We start from the raw sequence: 25,104 nt of genomic DNA on the forward strand, positions 1-25,104 counted from the left end.
GTGGTAGTTGGATACCAGATTATATTTTGGAATACTTTTCATCTATTCTATCAAGTTATTATTAAATACTTCTCATTGTCTGAATGATGCATTTGTTCTGGAAACTGGAGATACCAATAAAAAAGCAACATGGTCCCTGCCCTCAGAGAAGCCACATTCTCACTAAAAATCCCATAACTTCATTACTGCAATTAAAATACTAGCCCAAATTCACTTTCAGACATGGCCAATATGTTTATTATTTTTTCTTGATCATATATAATTGTAATGAGAGGAAGGTTCTACTGAGGAAGGAGAAAAAGATAGTAGTAGTCTTAAAACAAACAAAAACAAAATGACAAACCACATATTTTATATTTCATATGCTACCATATATTTTATATTCTGTGTTGAGGATCACTGTCTCATTAATTCTCATGGTTTCCCAATAACCTAGGTAAGATCTCTGAGGTGAAGGCATTTTTAAAAAATCTTATTTGTTTTCCTGTGATACATTCCTAGTATAAAACAGAAAGTGAACATCTACATAAGGTGTGATGGATCCTAGAGAACTATTTAAGAAAAATTAGCAGGAATGTTTCATTAAACTGCCAGTTCAGCATCCTTCCCTGCCTTGGGTGTTAAAGCTTTATTAACACTGAGTTTGAAAAGAGCCAACAAAAAAGCCAAATGCTTCTGGGATTTATCATAAAACTCTAAAGTCCCATTAATTTACATGTATGCCTTAAATTGCAGTGGCAAAATAATGTATTCATGGAAGAAGGAAGTTAACTTCTTTCTCCCATGAGCCTGCTTTATTGTGCTACTGGTATCTCATCCTTTAATTAAACTTGTCCAAAGATAAGATCAGCTAAAGTGTTTACTGTATAAATAATTCTCAGTCCCAGTGTGCAAGTTTTAAACCCTGGTAAAAAGAATTTGCCATCTGTTAAGACCCAAAACATAAGGTATATCTTTGCATAAAAATAACTTGTACATTATTTATAAAAGTCATCACAATATATATTATCTGTTTTGGTGAGATGTTAATCAGGAATGCTAGGAATGATCTTGTGAATGCTAACCCCTTTTCTTCAGATGATAGGCCATTTATAGTAATTGTTTCAAGGTCAGTATTTTTTGAGAGGGATTGGTGAGGGTTGGGGAAAATAGTGCATCCAGACCTGTTGCTTCATTGATATGGGGAGCTTCCAGTGTGTAAACTCTTTTCACTAATACAGAACAACAACCTAAGCATCTTAGAAATTAATTTATAGTCTTAGAGAGTTGTGTAGGACCCTGAATTTAAGAAATTTTTCTGTGGTCCTATAGCTAGACTATGTCAAAGTCAGGACTGGAACTTGGGTCTTGTTGATTCCAAGGAATTCTCTCTTTTTGTTATACCAAAACTCCTCTCTGCCAATCCACTATACTTGGGAAAGTTATTATTTAAAAGCACAAAGCTGTTATTAAAATTAAAATATATATTGAAATTAAGTTTTACCATAGAAAGCTAATGAATTCTTTTCTGTTTATGGTTTCTTTTTTCATGGCAATTTGTTTTTGAGACCCTCCCCCTTGTCAGTGCCTTGAACTTTAAAAGCATTTCTTAGCCATTAGTCTGAAAAATTGAAAAATATTTTGCTTCAGAGTCTTTAGAATAGACAGAGATAATTCAACGAAGAGAACAAGAATATAGGAATATTAAAACTGAAATATAGGCTATGAGCTTACATATAAGTTTACCAAAAAAGGAAAAAAAGAATCCTTGAGGAATTGATGTATACATATGTCCTGTATTTTTCTTTCCACAGTTTTATCTACTACTCTTGGATGCTACTTTTTTGATCTTCCTTCCTTTACCCAGTATCACACAAGTAATCAAGTGTCTGAGCTCACATTTGAACTCAAGTCCTTCTGACTCCAGGGCTAGTGCTCTGCCCATTTTTAAGTTTCTTTGAATTTGTGAATTCTCATATTTAAATACTTAGAAATATAGCCCAGAGTCTTAGCATCAGTATTTGGACACATCATCATTCTGATGTCTCTATCTGTAACTCAGGAGGCAATGGTTCTTCTCCCACTGAATTTAATTTTAGATTGATGCCTCATTTATTTACCCATTATTACACTGGGTCTATAATGAAATGACTGTTTTCCAAACATATTTTTCTCTTTTTAAAAATATTAGAAATGGTTTATATTTTATCTTGCTGTCTCATCATTGCCTAAGGACATTTGTACACAATTTTATGTTCCCAAGAAACCCAGATGTAAACTATTAGTTTATTGTCTGTAGAAACTGAAAGGTCGGTCATTTTATCCTGTTTACCAACACTCCTATAACCAAGAATAATAAACTTTTTGACATCAGTTTTTCCTCTCTTAATAGAGATTATTTAAAAACACCCTTAAGAATTTTTCTTGTTTTCTTATCATAGAAATAGGAGCCCCAACTTCTTCTCCAGTTCTGAATCTGTGATTCTTTGGACTATAGCGAAAACTCATATTAATATGGCATTTTCCAGTTTACAAAGCACTTTCATCAATATAACTTTTTGATTTATTGAGGAAAAAGATGGTGATAGAGATTAGATACTCATAGTTGCCCTTTTCTCTTTCCTTTTTTTTCCCTTCTAATCAAAAGGCTGTGAAACCAAGATAAACAACCTTGACAAAATTGCATAATAAATGAAGATAAAATAAGAATAAGCAGTCCTTATCTGAGAGCCTAAGGAGTTGTCATATGAGAACTGGAAAGGAAGTTCTTGACATTGATTTTGATTGTCTACAGATTTTTGTATGTACTTAATAGCAGATTGTGAGGTGCATATCACAACTGGTGATAAATGAGTTGTTTCTCTATGGGGTTTAGTGTTTCTAGTTATTTGGTCTGAGAATGCCAATGGTCAAGGATCTTTGAGAGCTCTTTATTACTTCTAGGAGAAAAAAAAACACACACAACTCTTTGCTTGTGTTTAAAGCAAACTTTTCCACTTTGACTCCAGACTGAATCTCTAGATTTATTTTCCACTACTCCCTTTCACATATTAACATTTAAGCCAATCTGATCTATTTACTCTTCCTCATACTTGGTATCCCCTACTTTAGTGCCTTTGCATAGGTCATTATCCCCCTTTTTTTTTGAATGGATTCCCTTCTTTTTTCTGTCTTTTAACCTCAGTTTCTTTCTCAGTTGAAATGAACTGCTTATCTCATAGGAAAAGCCTCTCCTCAATACATTAATTCAAGGGTTCTTAACTTTTTTTTTCTTTCTTTCTTTCTTTCTTTTTTTTTTATACTGGATTGCTTTGTCTATCTGGTGAATCTTATAAACCCATTCCCAGAAATTCCCAGAATTTCCCAGAAAAAAATGCTTTTAAGTATAATAAAATGAAATGTATAGGATTGCAGAGGAAATTAATTATATTGAAATATAGTTATATATTTTTAAAGTTCATAAAAACTAGGTTAAGAGCTCCTACTAAGTATTAGTTCACTCCCTCAAATTCAACCAACTATGTGGTTGGCACTATGTTAGGTGTTGGAAATAAAAATAAACTTCAAGGAATTTATCTGTTTAAATATGCTCTCTCTCTCTTCCCCCAGGCAAGCTTCTTAAGGTCAGGGATTACTGTTCTTGTTTTAGAGGGTTTCCTCTTTGTCTTACTGTCTCTGGTGGCTAGCACAGTATCTTGCATGAGTTAGGCATTTCATAAATGCTTGTTAAATTGAATTTAATTTAAGTGGACTGAGGGGAAAGAACGATCGTTTCTTGTGAGCCAGGGAAAATTTTGTGAGGAAAGTGAGATTTTTAGAGTGGTCATTGAAAGGCTGCAAGTACAAATGAAATATGGTCAGAAGGGATGGTAGAACTATGGCTCTCCTTGGACACATGTTGGCACACAAGGAGTTTCTATTTTGTTCAGAAAGCAGATCACTTAGCTGCTCTGTAATTTCCAGTTTAACATATGGGGTCACATCTGTTAAAGGATTATTACACTAGAAGGAGAGTGATGTATAATTTATTAAAATAACCCTATAGGGAGACAACTGACTACATTTAATAAACTAGGATACTTGCTGGCTCCGTTGAAAGCTCCCAGCTGAATCCCACATCATTTCAATAGAAGGGGCAAAGGAAAATAATTGCCCTTTATATAATGTTTACTGTACTGTATTAGTTAGTGTCTCTCAGCTGAAAAATATTTATGTTATCTGTTCTGTTTAAGCTTTGAATATTGAACTCCTGCTGGAACTTAGTTGATATTTAATTCTGAGGAGAACAAAAGTCCATTATTCTCGAGCAGGAGGGGTTAAGGAAGGATATTCTATTTTTTTCTTTTTCTTTTTTTTTTTAAAGCTTAGCAAACCCTCAGCTAAGCATTGTGCTAGCAGATAAGAAACCTCTCTCTCGAGTTGACATTTGTCCAATTTTGCATTTTGTTATCATTCTGATTTTCATGAAGGATATCACTGATATTCTTCTCTAGGATTAGTTAAATTTTTTAGAGTAATCTCAAAAAGGTATCTGTTTGTATTTTTTTATTCTTTTCCCCTAAAATCACGAAAGGATAAACAAGAAGTCCTGCCAGGAAGACTTATTGTTATTGATTATATTTCCCAATAGCAAATAATATGTACATCTATCCTGATAGATTCATTTCAGATCTCAGTGTGAAGGCAAACAGTAGGTGAAGTCTTGCACAATTCACACTTAAAAATGTGAAAGCAAAGAATCGGAGATTCCTGCCAGTGTCCCATGATGAAAAATATTAGAACACTTGTAGATGGAGGTTTTCTCTCTTTGTGCTTTATAGGTTGGACTTGGTGATCATTCAGTATACCTACTTCTTTTTAAGGTGTGCCAGATTCTGAAATCCATTACCATTTCATATTTTATTACACAATTTTTTCCTATTATTTTTTCTAAAATATGGCTTTGTATTGCTCTCTGATTTATTATCTAGTTAATAAATGATAAAAAATGATAGAATGAAAAGAATCAAATAGAATGCATCATTTTTAATTCTGATAGGGGAAGATTAAAAAAAATTAGCACATGCCATGATGTTTTTGTTGACAGGTATAACTAATATAGTAATAAAGTTAGATTATGTCTCTCTTATATTTTCTAAATTTAAATATGAATCTTAAATCCAGGACATATTTTTCCTTTCCTTTTTCTTTTTTAAACTTTGGGGAAGCCATATAATGTAGGAGAATACTGGACCTGGTATCAGAAAAACATGGATTCTAATCTTGACTAATGCTTACTAGCTATATGACCATAAGATAGGCACTTAACCTTACTTAACTTCAGTTTCCTCACCTGTAAAATGAGCTGGAAAAGGAAAATGACAAACTACTCCATTATCTTTGCCAAGAAAAACTATCAGGCTATTATAACAGTCTAGGCATGAGATCATAAAGACTTTCCTTAAAGTGGTGATGGAATCAAAGAAGAGAAGAGAATTAAAAATATTTGCAAAGATGGAATTTGTAGGCCTTGACAAAAGCTTGAATATGAGAAAATTCATGGCAAATGGCTTCATTTTTTTCCTATAAAATACGAGGCACAGTTCTTAGCTGACAAAGTGGGAAGTAGGGGAAGCCATGAGAGATCTGAGGAAGATTGAAATTAGCCACTCTGAAGCATGGAATAGTGAATTTATAAGGGAGGTGTAGTAGGATTGTCTAGCACCAGTGAGGACCAAGTTGAGATGGTATAATATTTTAGTGGATCCAGACCATTTGAGATAGTTGTGTGATTTACTCCATATTCATTCAGCAGCATATATGTAGAAGTGAAGACACTGAATGGTAGGAGTGATCCAAGGCTGAGGCTTGGTTGGGAGTAATTGGTGGCATTAAGTATGGAGGCTAGAGATTCAAGAGAGAAGGACAATGTAGAGTTGAATTAGTTTAATAAGGAGTCAAGAAGGAGAGAAGAGGAAAGTATTGCAAGGGAGATGATCTGGGAGAGAATTGAAGGGTTAAGGGATTGGAGGTCATAGGATTTTGTAAAGGAAGACAAGGAGAAGTGAAAAGCCAAAAAGGGATTTGGGAATTCTTGAATATAGAAAGTCAAATTTTGGTTGATGGCAAGATTAAGGGTATGACCTATTAATGTGTATGTCTGAGATAGTGTAGAAGAGTAGCTCATGGAAAGTGAGTAGGTTGAGAAACTGAATGTTTAAGGTATTTGAGGGTGAGATGATGTGCATGTTAAAATCCCCTTGAGGGAGTTGGGAAGGAGAGATAATTTGAGAGCCAGGTACTGAATTCATTGAAGAAGGAAGAGGAGTTTCCTGAAGGGGTGCATAGACACTACCTACCAGGATTTTGTTTGGGAAATAGAGATGAATAGCATGAGATTACTGGGGGATGGAGTTAAGGGAAGAAACTGGAAGTATTAATGGAGAGCAAGACGTATTCTCCTGCCTCACCTAGTAAACAGAGAAGATTGAGTGAAGATGCATGTAAGGATATATGTGTGTGTGTATGCTTATATATATTATATATAATGTAATATATAATAACATAATATCTATATTAAGTATATATGTGTATGTGTATAAATAATATATAATAATTTTTATATTATATGGGGAACCAGATTTCGATAAGGGTTAGTATATAGACATGAAAGAATAGATTTAAAATGAAAGGAAATTTTTTGACTGTGGAACAGGCATCTCAGAAAGCATAATGGAAGAAATTGTCTGCTTAGGTTGAAATTTTGATTGGGCGATCTGACAGGGATGGGAATGCAGAATTGTATGATAGGGGATGGGAAATAGGATTCAGATGATGATCTATGGGAATTCATTCATTGAGATATGAAGGATATAGCCAAATGTGAAGATGTTCATTATTTAGAGGAGGGCACCTCTCCTATCCATCAGAGTCTGGAGATTGGATTGGAGATAGGTGCAATATAAGTTGGGAGGTACACAATTGTTCATCAAATGGGAGGGCCCATTTTATAACTCCTCCTTCATCCAAAGGCTGGAAACTAAGAAGAAAATACAGCAGAAGGTGGAAGTCAAACTTGGCACAGTAGAAGAAAGAGGTACCATTCCCTGCCAATGTTCTTCTTCCTCATCAAAGGATAAATGCATCAGGAAGGGAAAGACCTTAAGTCAAACTTCTATTCTGCTCTCATTGTGATTAAAAAAAAAAAAATCAGATCTGACCATGTAATACCTCTCATGCTCACTTCAATAAACTGCAGTGCTTCCCTCTTTTCTTCAGAATCAGTTGTAAAATCATCTGTTTGGCATTTAAACCACTTCACATTTTAGCCCATTTCTACCTCTCTAGTCTTCTTACATTTAATCTTTTATTAATAATTTTCATTCCAACCACACTAGCCTATGCAGTATTCCACACAGAATAGGAGCTCCATTCCCCTATTATATTTTGCACTAGGTGTCCTCATTGCCTAGAATCCTCCATCTTTTGGAGTCATTGCTATCCTGCATCATTCAGCTCAAAGCACCATTTTATTCATGAAGCATTTCATGGTCCCTCTAGTATCTGGGGTTCCTGCTCCCCAAACTGCTTTATATTCATTTTATATATACATATATATGTGTGTGTGTGTGTGTGTGTGTATATATGTATATATATATACACACACACATAACATATATATTATATATATATATATATAATCTATATTTGTGTATACATAGTCTGTGACAAATGAAAAATCCATAAGACTGAGATAAATTAATAATCAATTTATTAATTGGACTGGCCTGGTAATCAGTAAATTGATAATAGTTTCTCTTGGTAACCAAAAATACCAAGGAGACCTGGAATGCCTTAAATCTCTTCTTTTCTGAGAAGTGAGAATCAACCTTGATTGGTGGACATTTAAAGAGGAGCTAGACTAAAAGTCTTCAGCTTCTCCCGCTGAGAAGTGGCTTGATAATGAGACTCAGCAATCTCAAGGCAGCTGGGTTGAGATAGCCATTTTCTGAACTTCATTGGCTAGTTTTTTCCTTCATGTGCTGGGTTCCCCTAAACTTTAATCAAGGACAGGCAGTTTTTCTAGGCAAAGGCTTACCCATACTGGATTCTGTTTATTCTCTAAACAGAAATTAATTCTCCCAGTTAGGTAGGGTCTAGTCCAAAAAGCACATGCCTTGAGGGAACATCATTTACTTGTGCTCTTCAGGGGCTAACTGATCTTGGGTTTTAACAGAAATGAAGGAAAAAAAGTGGGTCACAAATTAATAGTTATTAATATAATTCTGTAAAATTTTTCCTCATTTCTCTCCCATTAAAATATAAGTTCCCCAAGGACATTGACTATTTAACTTTTGTTTTTGTCCCCTAGCACTATTACTGGGCACATAGTAATCTCTTAATAAGTTCTCATTGATTTTTTTAAATAACAGTTGTTCTTATAACACATTTGTAGAGGTATTGCCATGTTTATAATCTCATTTCACATTTGAGGAAATTGAAGTTCATGATAAGGATAATAGCCACTAGGTATTAAGAGTCACGTCTCAAACCTGTGTTTTCTGAATCTAAGATTGTTTTTATTAATATTAATATTTTGTTAGTGCTGTAACCACCCCTCACTTTCATATTAATGCCTGTATTAAATAATTCTGTGTTGTAAGAATGAAGCTTTTAGACAAGCCAAATAGATGATTAATACTTGTCTTGCTGCTTTTCAGCCACCTATATAGCCAGTGTCAGAACAATATGCTCATTACTGGCAGATGGCAGAGAAAATTTTCACTCCCTCTTCTTCCCCCCTAAATATTCTCCAGTGAATTCTTGACTATGTCTCATATCCAATGTGTCATACAGGGCTTTTCTCTTCAAAATTCTATTGGTGGTTTGAATAAATACATCAATGCCTTGCTTACTGAAATTACAAGTGACCTGTACCTGAAAGGGAGAACTGATAATTGAAGGACAGAATTTGGATCCAGAGAGGCTCAAATGAAATGTAACAGGATTAAAAGAAAGGTCCTGTATCTTATAAGTTATTAAAGATATACATGGAAAAGACATGATTAGACAGTAGTTCCTGTGAAAAAATCGTCTTGTTTTAGTAGTTTCCAGTTCCTTATGAGTCAACCAGTTGACATAACAACCAAAAGGGTGAATGTGGTCTTAGGCTGCCTTGTAAGGCCTGATGCCCCAAAGTGGGAGGTAACTGTTCTGCTGGGCTCCATTGGAGATACCCCCACTCCACCCCATCAAAATTGTGCCTAGTTCTGGGTCAGTATTTTAAGAGAAACAGTGACAAGATGGCATTTATCCAGAAGAAAATAACCAGGTTAGTGAGGTAAGAGGACCAGAAATTGTGCCATATGAAAATCAATTGAAATAACTGATTATTTAGCTCAAGAAAGAGAAAGTTTAAGAAGGATGCAAAAGTATTCTTCAAGTATTTTAAGAATTAGATAGAAAAAATATTTACTGCTTTGCTGTATTCATCCCATAGAATGAATAGATGATTATACAAAATAGATGTCAACTTACTCTAAGTAGTAATAATGATGATGATAATAATAGCATTTATGTAGTACCTAATTAGGCTAAGCTCTTTATAAATATTTCATCTGATTCTCACAACAATCCTGAGAGGTGGATGTTGCTATTTTCCTCTTTTTATAGATTTGAAAATCAAGGCAAACAAATTAAGTGAAGTTTCCAAAGTCACACAGCTAAAGCTGGATTTGAAATCAGCTCTTTTTTTTTTTTTTTTTTTTTAACTGCAGGCCTGGTGCTCTCTTCACTCCATTTGCTCCATTTCTCCATAAAGAAGGCATTTACACTAATCAAAGTTGTCCAAGAGTAGATTTTACTGTCTTGGGTAGATTTAGGTTGTCAAGGGCCTCACCCACAGAGCAGAAATGTTTCGGAATGGACACCTCCTACAGTTCTTGAAATTTGAGCCAACTTTTAGCTCTGAGTTTGCATGATTTCATTTTCTGTGCATGCAGAAAACACCATTTGAAAGAATCTGGTAGCAGAAGAGATCATGACCTAAATACTGCCTGCCCTCTTCCCTCACCCCACTCATCTATTCATTAAATGGAATTTGTTGAACACATTGGACGCATTTCTGCCAAAAATCATTCTAAACCTTGACACATTCAATTTAACAAACTTTAATTGTATGCCTAATGTGGACCTAGGAATTCAGATTGATGGAATACTCAGTCTGGAGTCGGGGAGACCTGAGTTCAAATACAGTCTCACTCAGCACTTGAGATAATTAGTTTCTAAATAATCCTAGGCACGTCATTTAACCTATCTGTCTCAGTTTCTTTACTGTAAAAATGGAATAAATAATAGCATCTTTCTCACAGAATTGCTGTTAATTACAAATGAGATAATGTATTTAACAGATTTTCAAATCTTAAATCTATATTAAAGATACTCATTTATTAATTGACAGCTAGGTGGTGGAATAAAGAGAGCACAGGTCTTGGAGTCCTGAAGATCTGCATTCAAATTCAACCTCAGATATTTAGGAATTTTGCTAATCATATGACCAGTATGGCAAGTCACTTAATCTAGTTACCCTATTTTTCTTAACTGTTAATGGAGACAATAGCACCTACTTCCTAGAGTTTTTATGAGGATACAAAGAGACAATATTTGTATAATGCCTTGCATATAATGCTTTTTCGTTTCCTTGTATCTACATCATTTAGCAGAGTCTGACGAATAATAAGTACTTAAAAAAAATGAAAGAAAATGTTTTTATCAGTTTATCAGCTCTATAAAAACTATTATTAAATAACATTAATAAAATTAGCTAATAACTAATAAAATTAGAATGGGAACCCATTTTTTCTTAATAATAATAAGCAAATAATAAGTTAAGGAACTTACATTCTAGAAATCTCATTAACTCTCCCATAGACTTTAAGGTTTGTAAGGGCCCTTTACAAATATTATTTCAAGTGGAAAGGTATTTTCACGCCTCTCTTGTTTTCCCATTATTTTTTGGATGGAAAACTAGCTAGATGTAGATGAACAGCAGAGTGGTAAAAATTAGTCTGGTCACCATTAAATTGGCTTCCCCGAATTGGGCTAACAATGAGTTTAGTTTAGTTGGGTATTTCTTTTTCTCTTAATAATTATTCTTTTTTTTTTTAAATACTGTTTCAAATATCTGTAGTCTGCTTATGGTTGTCAGTACCCCCCTTGCAGTAATAGGGATTGCAACTTATTTACACCTTCTTATCTGTACTCTGAGATCCAAAGCCACTGTCCTTCTTTCTCTTCCTCTAACAAGACACTTTATATCCTGACATTTAACATTTCTCCTGATTATCCCCTATGACTAGAATGCTTTTCCCCTCATCTCTGTTTCCTGGTTTCCCTGATTTTCTTCAAGTTCAAACTAAAATCCCTTTTTCTATACTAAGCCTTTGTTGAACCCTCTTAATTCTAGTTGAATGTTTTCAATTTATCCTGTGTATAGCTTGTAATTATTTAAAAGTTGTCTCCCTCTTAGATTGAGCTCCTTGAGAACAGGGACTGTCTTTTGCATTTCTTTATATCACCAGCACTTAGCACAGTGCCTAACATGGAATAAGTGTTTAGTAAATGCTTATTGAATATCTGATTGATTGTCTTTGTCCTTCCATAAATCTTTCAGAAAAGGTTATACGCAATATGCTGAAATTCTTTTCCTAAATCTTTTAATGTGGTGTGATTGCCAATTCTGCATGGGGATATCCTTTTTTTCATTATCTCCTTTACTCTTGACACATGACTGATGTACCTTCTTTTCCATTTATATATTCTCTCTGTATTTTTTATGCCCCTTCTTCTATTACACTCATCATTGGTAATAGGCTGTCACATATCACACCATTGTATATTAAGTCACCACAGTATTTCTCTGGAGATGTTAGTGTTCCGTGATCATGGCCATGAAGTTACAGAAGAAGAATTTGTTGGAATTTTGTTAGGAATATGCCATGGCAGCATTAAAATTGCTGCACTTTTTCCCCAAAAGAAATCCAGGCTTTTTTTTCCCCTTCCTTTTCAACTCTTGAACTAGTTCAGTAATTCTCCTACATCTCAGTGATTGAATGATAGCATTCTTTAATCATTTTTTTTTCTTTAGGAAAGTGAATTATTATGCAATGGAAGAGCTTGTGAGGAAAGTGAGAGGTATATCATGTGCTGTCCTTGTTCTCTAAATTTACCAACCACCCCACCTCAAAGCTTTAATAGCCCTGCTCTAGTTAGAGCTCCCTAGCGCAATGATCCTAAATGGTTCTTGAATTTTAATGTTAATCCTCAGTTGGAATTTTTTTCAATATTTGTTAAGATACAAACAGCAAAACACATTAATTTTTTTTTTAGTAAAAAAACTAATCAGATACCTTCTGAGATATATCTAGGGTTATCATATTCAGTCCATAATTCCAAACTCACATACCTCTATGGAACTGTGTGATTACAATCAACATTTAACATAATGGCCCAGAAGCACTTAAGACCTTCAAGTCATTAAAGATTCATTTATATTCACTCTGTTGTATTTATCAAGGCAGAAAAATGAATAAATACATTTTAGAAACATTTTCAAAAAAGAATTAAAGCAATAAATGTTCTTGCTATACTTTCCGGATTTAATTATTTTGCCATTTTTTCAAAAACATATCAAAAGTAGTATATAACAATTTGCTTCTTGCAGGCAGAGGTGCAGAATAGTAAATCATAACAGTTTTCAACTGTTTCTTTGTTCTTTTATATATTAGCAAATAAACTGAAAATTTGGAGAATAAATTGAGTTGATATTTCACAGATTTGCAGTTGTAGGATTTAATATCTGTCTTCTCACCAATGACTTGTGTCTCGCAGTTGATCATTTTGCTTATGCTGAAGTGTCTGTCAGCATAAATGTTAACAGAAGTAACTGCAAGTAAAAGCTTAGTGTGTATCTGAGTGAAAGTTCTTGGGCATAAGATCCACAATTTTTGACAAAATGCTTCTTATATTAAAAAGTTACAACTTAATATGTTTGTCTGTAGAGAAAAAAAAATCTATATTTTTCCCCCTTTAGGGTCAAAATTTAAAAGCATGTAAGATATTAAATCTGTCTGTGTCTCCCTAACCTCCCTCTTTCTCTCATCCTGTTACTTTTGCTCTTGCTCTCTCACTGTCCTTCTCATTCTTGTGTGCTCTTTCACTCTCATTTTTTTTCATTACACACACACACACACACACACACACACACACACACACACACACACACATGTCTCTACAACCCAAATGATTTTCACTTTAAAAAAAAGTGCTTTCTTTGTAAAGAAAGCACTTCTAGCAGCAACTAGATAGTGCAGTAGATAAAGCACTTGAGTTCAAATCTGGTCTCAGACACTTAACACTTCCTGGCTGTATGACCCTGGGCAAGTAGCAAAAGGAAAAAAAAGAAAGAAAGCACTTCTAAACTCTGAGGGGCCATGAAAAATGAGTTGTTGTTAGCTTCATTATTTTGGGTATAGTGGGAAGAGTATTGGTCAGACGATCTCAATTTGAATAATAGGTCCAACACAATCTAACTCCATTACATTAGACACACCACTGAATTTCTTTGAGTCAGTCTTTATAAAAGAAACATATTTATACTTTTTCTACTTCTATCAAAGGTTGTTATGGAGAAGGACAAGCAGCAAACATTTCTTAAATGCATACCAGGCACTGTGCTGAAACCAGGAGATACAAAAAGAAATGACGGTCCCAACCCTTAGAATCTCGAGGAGGTGGGGTGGTGATATCCTAATGGGGAAGACAATTCCTAAAAGGAAGCTGAAAAGCAAATGCACGGTAGCCAAGCCAGAGTCAGCAGCAGAGTAGGGAGAGGAATGAAGGATGACTGGCCTGGGTCCTTCCCCCAAATGATGGCCCAAAGAGGAATTCACCATTGGAAAAAGGAAAAGGTCCTTTATAACCTTATAAATCTCAAAGCGCTTCTTAAATGCTAGTTATCATTGAAAAGCTAGCTTGACATAGAGGAAAGAGCATTGGGCTGGGCATTAGGGAGACCCAGGTTCAAATACCACTTCAGACATTAGCTGCATGACACTGAGCAACTTAGTTAATCTTTCTCAGCCTCAGTTCCCTTGTTTTTAAAAAGGAGAATGATAATAGTACCTAATTCAGAGAATTCAATCAATAACCTTTTATGAAGCATCTACTTTTTTTTCAGGCATTGATTGTACTAAGTGATAAGGATACAGAAAGATGCAAAAAACAGTCTCTGACCTCAAGGAGCTTACAGTTGAATGGGGGAGAACACATATAAACCAATGTATACAAAGTAAGCAATAGACAGAATAAATAGGAAATAATTGAAAGAGGGAAGGCACTAGAATTGAAAGCAGTTATAATGAAAGGGCTTCTACTAGGTGGGAACTTAAACAAAACCAGGAAATTCAGAAGGCAGAGATGAGGAAGGAGAACATTGCAGGTATGGAATTATCCAGAAAGAAGAACTAGAGTCAAGAAGTAGAATGACTTGTTTGTAGAATAAGCCAAGAAGCCAGTGTCACTGGATTAAGCAGTATGTGTCAATGAATAAGGCATAAGAAATTTGGAAAGGTAGGATGGGGCTAAATTATGCAGGCTTTTGAAAACCAAACAGAAGATTTTGTGTTTAATTCTCGAGGCAATAGGGAGCTACTGGAATTTATTGAGTTGGGAGGTGACATGGTTGGATCTATGTGTTAGGAAAAGTCTTTTAGTGGCTGGAGTATTGGGAGGGAACTAAGTCAGGCAGACCAACTCAGTAGGCTAAGGCAGTAGTCCAGGCTTGAGGTTATGAAGGCCTACCCTAGTAGAAAGGTGAAAGTGTCAGAGCAGAGAGAAGGGGCCATATTTGGGAGTATTCTTCTTATCTGACTGTCAGAACCTAACCAAGTGTGAGCTTAGAAATATTTCTTAGCACAAACTAAAGCTGTGGATTGCGATTGTTTGCAACAGTGTGCAAGTTCTTAAACAAATATATCCGCATGATTCCATTAGGATACATTTGAAGGAAATCTTCATCTGAAGGAAATCTTCTGAGTAAGTAAAAATTAGCTATCAGTATGAACTATTCAAAAGGAGGACAGACTGCCTCTAAAAGTATGAATTCTAGAAGTTCTAAAAGAAAACTAAACGAGTTTTCTTCACTCCAGTCCTCAAGCAAAGATTGGCTGACCAATCTGCTTGTTAGATTGTATTATAGAGGAGATTCTTATTCATATACTTATTGGACTAGATTTGGCTTCTGAGGCCTTTCTTTGTTCTGAGGTTATATGATTGTTAAGTCAAAATTCAAAAGAACAACATAGTCTTTCATGAGTTCTTCCCATGGACCAGATTCTTCTAAGATTAACTTGAACTGCTGTTCTTAATAATTTCCTGATTTACATGCAGTATCCCAGTTTGTGAAAACGTTCTCCTCTTTTGGCTGGTGAGGATACTTAAGAAGGTGAACCAGGAATGAGCTTGCTTTTTAAGTGTAGCCTCTAAGTATGGGGTTCTTATTATTTTAGGGGCCACTGACTCTTTTGACAGGATGTGAAGACTATGGATTGCTTCTCAAAATATTATTTTTAAATGCATAAATTAAAATCCATTAGGATTACAGAAGAAAATAATAATATTGAAGTGTAATGATCAGAATAAAATACACACACACATTTATGCATCACAGGTTGAGGACTACTATCCTGCTCTTAAAAATTTTGTCTAATTTTTTTTTTTCTCAGTAACTCCTGGATTTTGAAATTAGAAGTGTTTTTTTTTTCTCTTTTATCTCCTTTCAGCTAAGAAAAAGAAACCCAAACTTTTAAATAAGTTTGACAAGACCATTAAATCTGAACTTGATGCTGCAGAGAAGCTACGCAAAAAGGTAAGTGTTCATTGCTTATTTAACTCAGAAATATGTTGTAGTTGTTGCTGATGTTAGTTATGCGTTCCTGTGGAATAGCAGAAAGAATTTTGGATTGGTGATTGTTAGACTTTCATCATAGCCCTCACTTTTTCACCCAACTAGCTGTAAGTTTGCATAGGTCTCACATTTCCTCCTGAGGTCTCAGGAGGAGGCTGTGGGAAAATGTAATTCAGTGGGAAAAATTCTGCACTTGTTATCAGAAGTGGGTTAAAATCCTGCTCTTAATTATTGTTAATTAGCTCTTTTATCATAGGCAAACCACTTTACCTCTATGACTCTTCATCTGGAAAATAAGGAAGAAAAATATTTACTCAATGCTTATCATTTGCCAGGAACTGTACTTAGTACTTTACAAATATCTCATTTTAGAGATATCTCCCTACTTGGGAGGTAGATCCTCTTATTATCTATATTATATAATTGGAAAACTGAGGCAGTGACTTTTTTTGTAGGAAGAATTAGTGCATTTCTGTCATATCTCAGAAATAATACTCATCTTAGATTATTGACAGAATTAATCAGTTTAAATTTCTTAATGATGTTAATAAGGATAATGTTCTGTTCAGATCAACACGGTTTCAAATGTAGACACAAATGATATTTATTCATATAAACTATAGTTTAATTAATCAAAGAACTAAAGCTCATTTTCAATTAAGTTTCGAATAAAGTACTAGGGGAAAATATGTTCCTGTTTGTTCCCAGGGTTCTGAAGTTAGATTATATTTCTGTGATTTGGGATTTGAATGTTCATTGATGGACAGCCATCAATGCATTAAAGGATATTTCAATAGGATGGGATTTTGGTTTAAAAAATCATTTTTATTTTGTATAGTGTTAATCCTGTGCTTTGAATCTGGTTGGACATGGGATTGAATTGATGTGACTGAATAAAAGTTAGGTTTTTAAGAATATTATTTTTTAAAATGGATGTTTGTCATTATATAGAATCAATTCTCACACATCATCTTATATAAGAAATGAAGTGATAGTTTAAAAAAGTTAACATTGACAAAAAAAGGTGCACAAGTTTTCAATAACTAGTTAATTATTATGAGGTTTAAGTGAAAATCTTAGAGAACAATGTGCCCTTCAGTTAGTTTCTCTCAAAGTCCATTTATTACTCTCACCTGCCCTATAGTCCCAAATGGCCAAGTGACTGGATTCTATTTGCTTTAAACTAATCCAGTGTCACTGGTTAACTTGTCACTGGTTAACTTTAAATTTGGAAGAAATGAAAGGGAAGAGAAAGGGGAGAGATTAATAGCTAAATGAAAAATATTTCAAGAAGTCTTAGAATTGAGTTTTTTGTCTGCCCATAATCTTTTTACTTTACTTTTTAAAAAAGTAATAGTAGTGACTATGTAATTATGGTGCCTCTTTACTAATATTAGCAGTGACAATAGTTTGGATTTAACGTAGGTAAAGAAAGTCTCCATTTCAAATCCCAGACAAGTCTTTTTTTGGGACAGCTAGATGGCACATTAGATAGAGTGACAAACCAAATTAGGAAGCTCATCTTCCTGAGTTCAAACTTGATCCTCAAGGAAGTCATTTAACCCTTTTTGCCTCAGTTTCTTATCTATAAAATTAACTGGAAAAGGAAATACTTCAATTTCTTTGCCAAGAAAATCTCATATGGAGTCATGAAGAAGTCAGACATTACTGGAAATGACTGAAGAATATAGTAAAAAAAAAAAGATAAATTATGTGAATAAAACAGAAGGGAGTAAGCATTTATATAGAATCTACTAAATGGGGGCAGCTAAGTGGTGCAGTGAATAAAGCATCAGCCCTGAATTCAGGAGGACCTGAGTTCAAATCTGGTCTCAGATACTTAACACTTTCTAGCTGTGCGACCTTGGACAAGTCACTTAATCCCAATTGCCTCAACAACAATAACAAAATAAAAAAAAAAAAGAATCTACTAAATGCCAGGTATTGTCTAATGTTATTATTATTATATAATATTATACATATAGAATAATGTAATAATATTATATTTTTATAAATATTGCTTCCTTTTATTCCTCACAATTATCCTTGGAGGTAAGTGCTATTATTATCTCCATTTCTCAGATGGGAAAACTGAAGCACTGGTTAAATGAAGTACTAAGTATTGCACAGCTTGAGTATCTCAGTTTCTGAGATAGGATTTATACTCCAGTCATCTAGCTAATTTTAGTGATCTATTTATGACTTGAGTCACATTAACTTCTAAAGTACTGAAAGGGCTTGAGTTTGGAAAATCTGTATTTATATCCAGTTGACCTCAATGTCAGGAATTTTGCTTTTGACTAAGCATATAATAAACTGCTACTGCCTAACAATTATCTGTGGGATGGCTTCTGGGGTGGATTGTGTTTGTAGGATAATGGAGCATGCTAGTGTTGCCCACTAATAACTTTTTCTTTCCTTTTTTTGGCAATGAGTAGGTTCTCTACACTTTTGATAGATGATTCTATGAAAATTTTTATTTTTCAGAGATCTGAAACATTCTAACACAAATAATATTTTCCCTCTTGGACCCCAAAACATTTTCCATAGAAAGGTGTTTGAATCATTAAAATAAATCACTGGGAGACAAGTTGACTAAATGAAAAAGATGGTTTTAAAGCAACTTCTTAGGAATAGATCTCCCTTTAAAAAAATGATACACTTGCAGTTATTTCTGGCTTTATTAATGTTATCATGCCCAAGCTTAAATTCTTAGATAAAAATTTCAACTATAATTATATTTTAAGCTCATAAAGCAGAAACTGTATTTTCAACAGTATAAAGAAATTTCTCATTTTCTGCACAAGTCTCTGAATAGTTATAAAATAGGATATAACTGTCTTTCAACCAGAGACAGAACTGGTGTTGGGTGGAAGCTAGAAAGAAAGAAATTTTTGCTCTTTAAAAAAAAAAAAAAACTTCCTAATATTTTTAGCTATCTAAAAGCAAAGTGGGCTTTGTAGAGTTGCAGGCTATGAATTCTACTGTCACTAGTGGGCTTTTAGTGGAGGGCAGATGACCAGTTGTTGGGGATATTGAAGAGAAAATTCTCGTTCAAGCATGTTTTAGACTAGCTGAGCTCTGAGATTACATCCAACTCTGATGCACTGGGATGCATATTGTCTAAAGTATAGATTATTTTATTATGTGCTTAATCAACTCAGCAAAATTCCTTGACAGAAATAGGAAGCTCAGGTGGTAAAAGAGATTATGAGTGAAATCTATTAGTGACCATAAACTGTTATTATGATTAATGATATTCAGCATGGTTTGTTTCCAACTAGCATTTTGGTGTTCATCAGATCTTGCCATTGATTGATATACAATAAGAAGAATGATGTTGTATAAGCAGAGGATGTAGGGACACAAAGACAGGTGCTAAAAAAAAAGAAACCTAGGAATTTCCTTGCTTAACAGTGTTCCAAAAAGAAAACCAAAACATACTCATGATATCACTTGTTTATGTGCCAGGGTCATGTGCAGTAATATCATTATTTCCTTGTTGTTTATCTAGACTGTAAGTTTTCTATAGTTTAGTCACTGGATTTATATATGTAGCTTCTGAGAAGCATATTAAATAACTATATTAGACAACATGCAAAAATGGGGCATTGAATAGATTGCCAGGCCTAGAATCATTTTCCTAAGTTCAAGTCTGGCTGCACATACTTATTTGATGTGTGACTGATCAAGTCACTTAATTCTATTTGCCTCAGTTTCCTCATCTATAAAAAAGTGAGCTGGAGAAGAAGACAGCAAAGCATTCTAGTATCTTTGGCAAGAAAACTCCAAATGAGGTCATGAGGAATCAGATATGACTGAAAAATGACCCAATAACAACAATAATAGTTTTGAAAGCAGCACACAGAGGTCTAATGTTAGAGTCGTAAAGACATGGATTCAAGACGTTCTTCCACACATAGTAGCTATTTCAACAAGAATGATTCATTTAATTTCTCAGGTATCTCTCTAATGAATTGCCACTGTGCATCCAGGAAGGAAGTTTTGAGCCTGGGTTTTCTCTGTATTAATGGAATTGTAAGTTCACTCCTTCTTTCCTAAAAGGTAACATTTTACTGGATTGCATGCCAAATTTAAAATAAATTCTTCTTTTCCATCAGGGAAGAATTGAGGATGCTATGAATGCCTTTGAAGAATTGGTGCATAAGTACCCACAGAGTCCACGAGCTCGATATGGGAAAGCTCAGGTATTGTTCTATCAATAGATCTCATTTTGCTGACTTTTTCATGTGTTCCTATTCTCTAACTTTTGCCTCTTTTCTTTTATTCCCATTTCTTTAACTAGGCCATCTCTGATTTGTGTCTTGTTTGCACAAACATAAATAGGAAATGCTGGTTTTGCATCTGGCTTGTTATTATAACTATGTTGCATATTACTATATTTACTCACATTTCCCCTCCTCACACATCCTTCCATCACCAAGAACATTTTTTCTCAGATAATTTCCCACCACCTGCTTTGAATGAGTAACTATCTCCTTCCCTTCCTCCCTCTTGCCTTCTCTCTCTCTCTCTCATTCTCTGTCTCTCTCTGTCTCTCCATCTCTTTCTCTCTATCTCTATCTCTGTCTCTCTCTCTTTATGTGTCTCTGGCTGCCTCTATGTCTCTCTCTCTTTCTCCGACTGTCTTTGTCGTTCTGTCTTATCTCCCTCCTCCTCTTTATCTTTCTATCTTGCATTTTTGTTTTTTGTTGCAATATGGATCCTTGGGGCAGGGAGAAATGTATTTAGTAATAAAGGTAATATAAAACCTAAAGATAAATAAACAAATTTAAAATGTATCTTACACTAAAAAAAAAAAAAAAAAAAAGAATGCCAGTCAACTAGAAGCAGGAGAATATTTTCTTAGGTATTTTTAATGGTTTCATCTTCAGGATGGGAGATTCTCTATTCATTACTCAACTAAACTTTGATATGTTTCTCTCTACTTCATTTTTTTTATTCTCTGTCCTCCATATTTTTGGGGCTTTTGTGCTGTTTGTTCATTGATGAACTGTTGGATGGGATTCTAATCACTTCTAACCATGTGGAGAAATATTAAAGCAATGAGCTTTGCTATAGCAGCTGCCCATTCCTTTCCTTTCAAGAACTCTGGCCTTGTATTTGAAACCTGAAAGCAAATTGTACTTTTTCTCACTGACAAGTATTCTGGCAATGGATAACTAATAACACTGTAGAACTTTAAAACTTACTTGTTCTGAGATGAACATGGCAGGGAGCCAGGACCCAGAAGTTAATATAATTTCTCTCATCCTGTTTTAAAAAGAAAAATGTTAGGGGAGAATTATGACTTCACATGGTGCTTCCCAACCCTGATAGCCTGGGTTTATGTTGATAACAGCAGCATTGTTTCTGTAGCAGTGGAGAACAATTGAAAATGTAACCTACACATAATCTCCATATATTATTTAATTTTGTTTGTTGTTGAGTAGCATAAACCATGAGCAAGAGAAAATAAATAATGTTACCAAAGTCAATACTTACTAAATCAAGTTGGGGTTTTATTGGGTTTCATGTTGATAGGCAAAATGAAACACCTTTAATTATGGGGAAAAAAAAGACATAATCATTTAAGCATTAATTAAATTACTTAGAAGTATTTTACAATATTGAATTTTTCTTCTAAAGTGACCTTCCTTAACTTTGGATGATTTATAAAAATCTAAATATATTCCAATTATAATACGGGTTTTCATTGTTTATTGAATAATGGAGGGCAGATAGGTAGTGTAATGGATAGAATGCCGGGCCTGGATTCAGGAAAAATCATCTTCCTGAATTCAAATCTGACCTCATTTTACTTATTAACTATATGACCTTGGACAAATCACTTAATCCTATATGCTCAGTTTCTTCTTCTATAAAGTGAGCTAAAGGAGGAAATGGCAAACTACACCAGTGTCTGCCAAGAAAACCATAAATGGGGTTCCAAAGAGTTAGCCACAACTAAAATGATCCACCAGGAACAACATTGAACAGTTGAAGACTTGAGTAAGTGGGGTCCAGAAATCACCTATTCCTTCTACTCCTTTGTCTTATAAAATCCTAATGTTGCCATACGAATTTTGGGGAGGTGAAATTCAAAGTGATTTAAACCTGTGATGTCACCAATATAGGAAACAGCTGGTCCACTGACTTAAATGGACAAATTATTTGTAACTTAAAGTTTCAGCAAGTTGCTTGAAGGCACTGAGCAGTTAAATGGACACACAGCCAGCTTTTTAGAGTCTAAACCTAACTTCCTGTCAACTATGTCTCACTGTCTCTATGATGCAACCAAGAATGTGATATAAAGCAGAGATACTAGGTTGTTCAAAATAGCATTTTAATAGTGAAAAAATTTTAAAATAAACTTTAAATGATTATTATTGTTCAGTTGTGTCTTACTCTTTATTGACTACATTTGAGGTTTTCATGGCAAAGGTACAGGAGCAGTTTGCCATTTCTTTCTGAGTCAATAGGGTTAAGTCACTTGCCCAGGATCATACACCTAGCAAATATCTGAGACTGGAGTTGAAGTCAGAAAGATGAGTCTTCTTGACTCCAGGCCCACCACTCTTGAAGAAAAATCATCTATTAGATGACTTTTTCATGAAAGAGTAGAATTAATATTCATGACTCTTTACCATAGGTTGTCCTATGATATTTTATGTCAAAATGATTTCCTTAGTATTATATGCTACATGTTAATAGGTTATAATGTAAATTGGAATATCTTAATAGATTTTTTTCCTTTATAAATATTGTGTAAAGGTCTCAGAAAAGGATCTGACATAGGGAAATTACATGTTATGCCAAACAATACTGATTTTTTTTACTCATTAAATGATTCTGAAAATTACCACAACTAAATTCCTTGAGCTCAAGTCACAATTAAGAATTGTGAATTATATACTTTATTCATTTTATGGTCTAGTAGAAATCATTTTTGAGGTAGATAATGACATATCACACAAGGAGTTTGAATGGATGACCTAATTATAGACACTATCAGTTGTCATGTAAAATGCTTAGTTTTAGATTATAACATCTTTTCTATTCAACTACTCTTACCCACAGGGTTTAGACTGATAATATCAAACTGCATTATTAAGCTTATTTTTCAAAGTGAATGTCTTATCAGTTTCATGCAGTGGATTTTTAAGAATTATGAACTATTCATACAGCTGGTCTATTTTTCAAAGATTTGAAAGTCTATGACCATTATAAAAATGATGGAAATTAAAAGAAATAGGTATAATTCAGATTTTAAGAATGTTTATCTTTAAATAAGATTTTTTTTTCTGTTCACACTAAACTAATTAAATGGTAACTTATCTCAAGAAAGGCTAACTTTAAAATGTTTTTTTTACATGACCAGATAGATAAGATGACAGACTTGAATGGAAAATATCAAGATTACTGAAATGTCTTTACTTTGGGTAGGTCGTTATTGGTACCAGGGCTTTATACTCACTTTGTACTTAGAAAATTTTTTGTCATTTCTCCATTTGTTTTTAGTGATCTCATTTACTTCATTGTTTCTGCCCTCTGTGTAGTCTTTGATAGTATCATTCACCTTTGCTCTAAGATTTTTATGACACTGATCCTTCTTGCTCCCCTTTTTGTAAAATATTTAACACATTGCTTGGCACATAGTAAGTACTATGTAATTGTTTATTCTCTTTGCCCCTCACTAGGCCCTGTCTTTCATTCATACATATATATATATCCTCTTCTCATACTGCTATCTGTTGTACTTTAGGTACTTATCTCTTGCCTCATCTATTCAATAGCTTCATATTTAGTTTTCTTGCCTCAAATTTCTCCTCCTTATAATACATTTTATACTTGCCTGCAAAAATAATTTTTTCTAAATCTTAGACTTGACCATGTCACTTCCATGTCCTAATAAATTCTATTGGCTCCCTATTACTTCAATAATCAAATACAAGGCCATCTATTGGCATTTAGGACAGCTAGGTGACACAGTGAAAATAAAGTTGGATTCAGAAACATTTATCTTCCTGAGTTCAAATCTGGCCTCAGATGCTTAATAGCTATATGATTTTGGGCAAGTTATTTAACCTCTGCCTCAGTCTCCTTATCTCTAAAATGAGCTAAAGAAGGAAAAGGCAAAACTCCATATCTACCACGAAAACCCCAAATGAGTCACGAAGAGACTGAAAAACAACTGCACTGAATTTGTTGTTAAAAGCTCTTCACAACTTAATCCCTTCCTTCCTTTCTAATCTTTTTATAAATGTTACTCCCCTTCACATCAATTTAGCTATCCTGATGTACTTGTTTGACCTCAACCATAGCCTTCCATTTCTTTCTCCATGACTTTACATGTATAGAATGCTCTCCCTGAACTCTTAACTTCCCTGAATTCCTTTAAAACTTAGCACAAAACATGTCCTTTTGCAGGATGACTTTCTTGATCCTCCAGCTTGTAGAACATTTTCTGTTAGGTTGCTTTCCATCTATTCTGTGGAGTATTAAGTATTCCCATTCATTTCATTGCCTTGCCCTTTAGAATGCAAGCTTGTTGGGGGCAGGAACTGCCTGTTGACAGGTTGACTGATACTTTATCCACAGCTAATCAGGGTCTGGGTATTGATTAAAGGTGATCAATTTTTTTAAAATGCTTAATAAAACATGTACTAATTTGTGAATCTATTATAAGAATTAAACTTGGTAGAATAAAGAGTAATGGTCATTTGCATAGGCCATTTCCTCCTATTGGCTTTAAATCTTGTTATCCAGGTAAGTTTATTCATGTAATTCATCAAATTTCATTTGACATAGATAGTTGTTTGGTGGAGTGGAATCAGAGCAGAAGATTCAGATATTCTTAGGATAATTTCCATGAAGCCATGATAATTAGATGAATTATTCTCCCCTTTAGGGTTATTTCGATCTTAAAAAGATCAGAGTAACTCTCTGCCCTGGACTTGTCTGAACATCTACTTGACCTATTTTTACTATCCAATGTCCCATTTTTGAAATTCCTTATTAGTAACCCCAAACTTCTGTCATTATAGCCATTGCTATCTGATTACAGTTTCCAAGATGAAAGCTTGTTTTTTACATTAGTCACATTTCAGATAAATTTGTTAATTTCTACTGTTTTTTGGAACTCCTCCAAAAATCTCTGCTGAGATTTAGGAAACCCTCAT

General features: G+C 34.2%; 1 protein-coding gene across 5 annotated transcripts in view; it reads left to right on the forward strand.

The window, feature by feature from the left end:
* ASPH (aspartate beta-hydroxylase) overlaps positions 1-25,104 on the forward strand; it is a 247,329-nt gene that overhangs the window by 145,903 nt on the left and 76,322 nt on the right. For all 5 annotated transcript variants that reach the window (XM_051970134.1, XM_051970136.1, XM_051970133.1 and 2 more), the window contains 2 exons: positions 15,798-15,883; positions 20,044-20,130. In XM_051970134.1, coding sequence (XP_051826094.1) covers positions 15,798-15,883; positions 20,044-20,130 — 173 coding nt within the window. The remainder of the gene's footprint in view (positions 1-15,797; positions 15,884-20,043; positions 20,131-25,104) is intronic.

The sequence above is a fragment of the Antechinus flavipes genome, chromosome 1 (assembly GCF_016432865.1).
Source record: "Antechinus flavipes isolate AdamAnt ecotype Samford, QLD, Australia chromosome 1, AdamAnt_v2, whole genome shotgun sequence".
Taxonomy (NCBI): domain Eukaryota; kingdom Metazoa; phylum Chordata; class Mammalia; order Dasyuromorphia; family Dasyuridae; genus Antechinus; species Antechinus flavipes.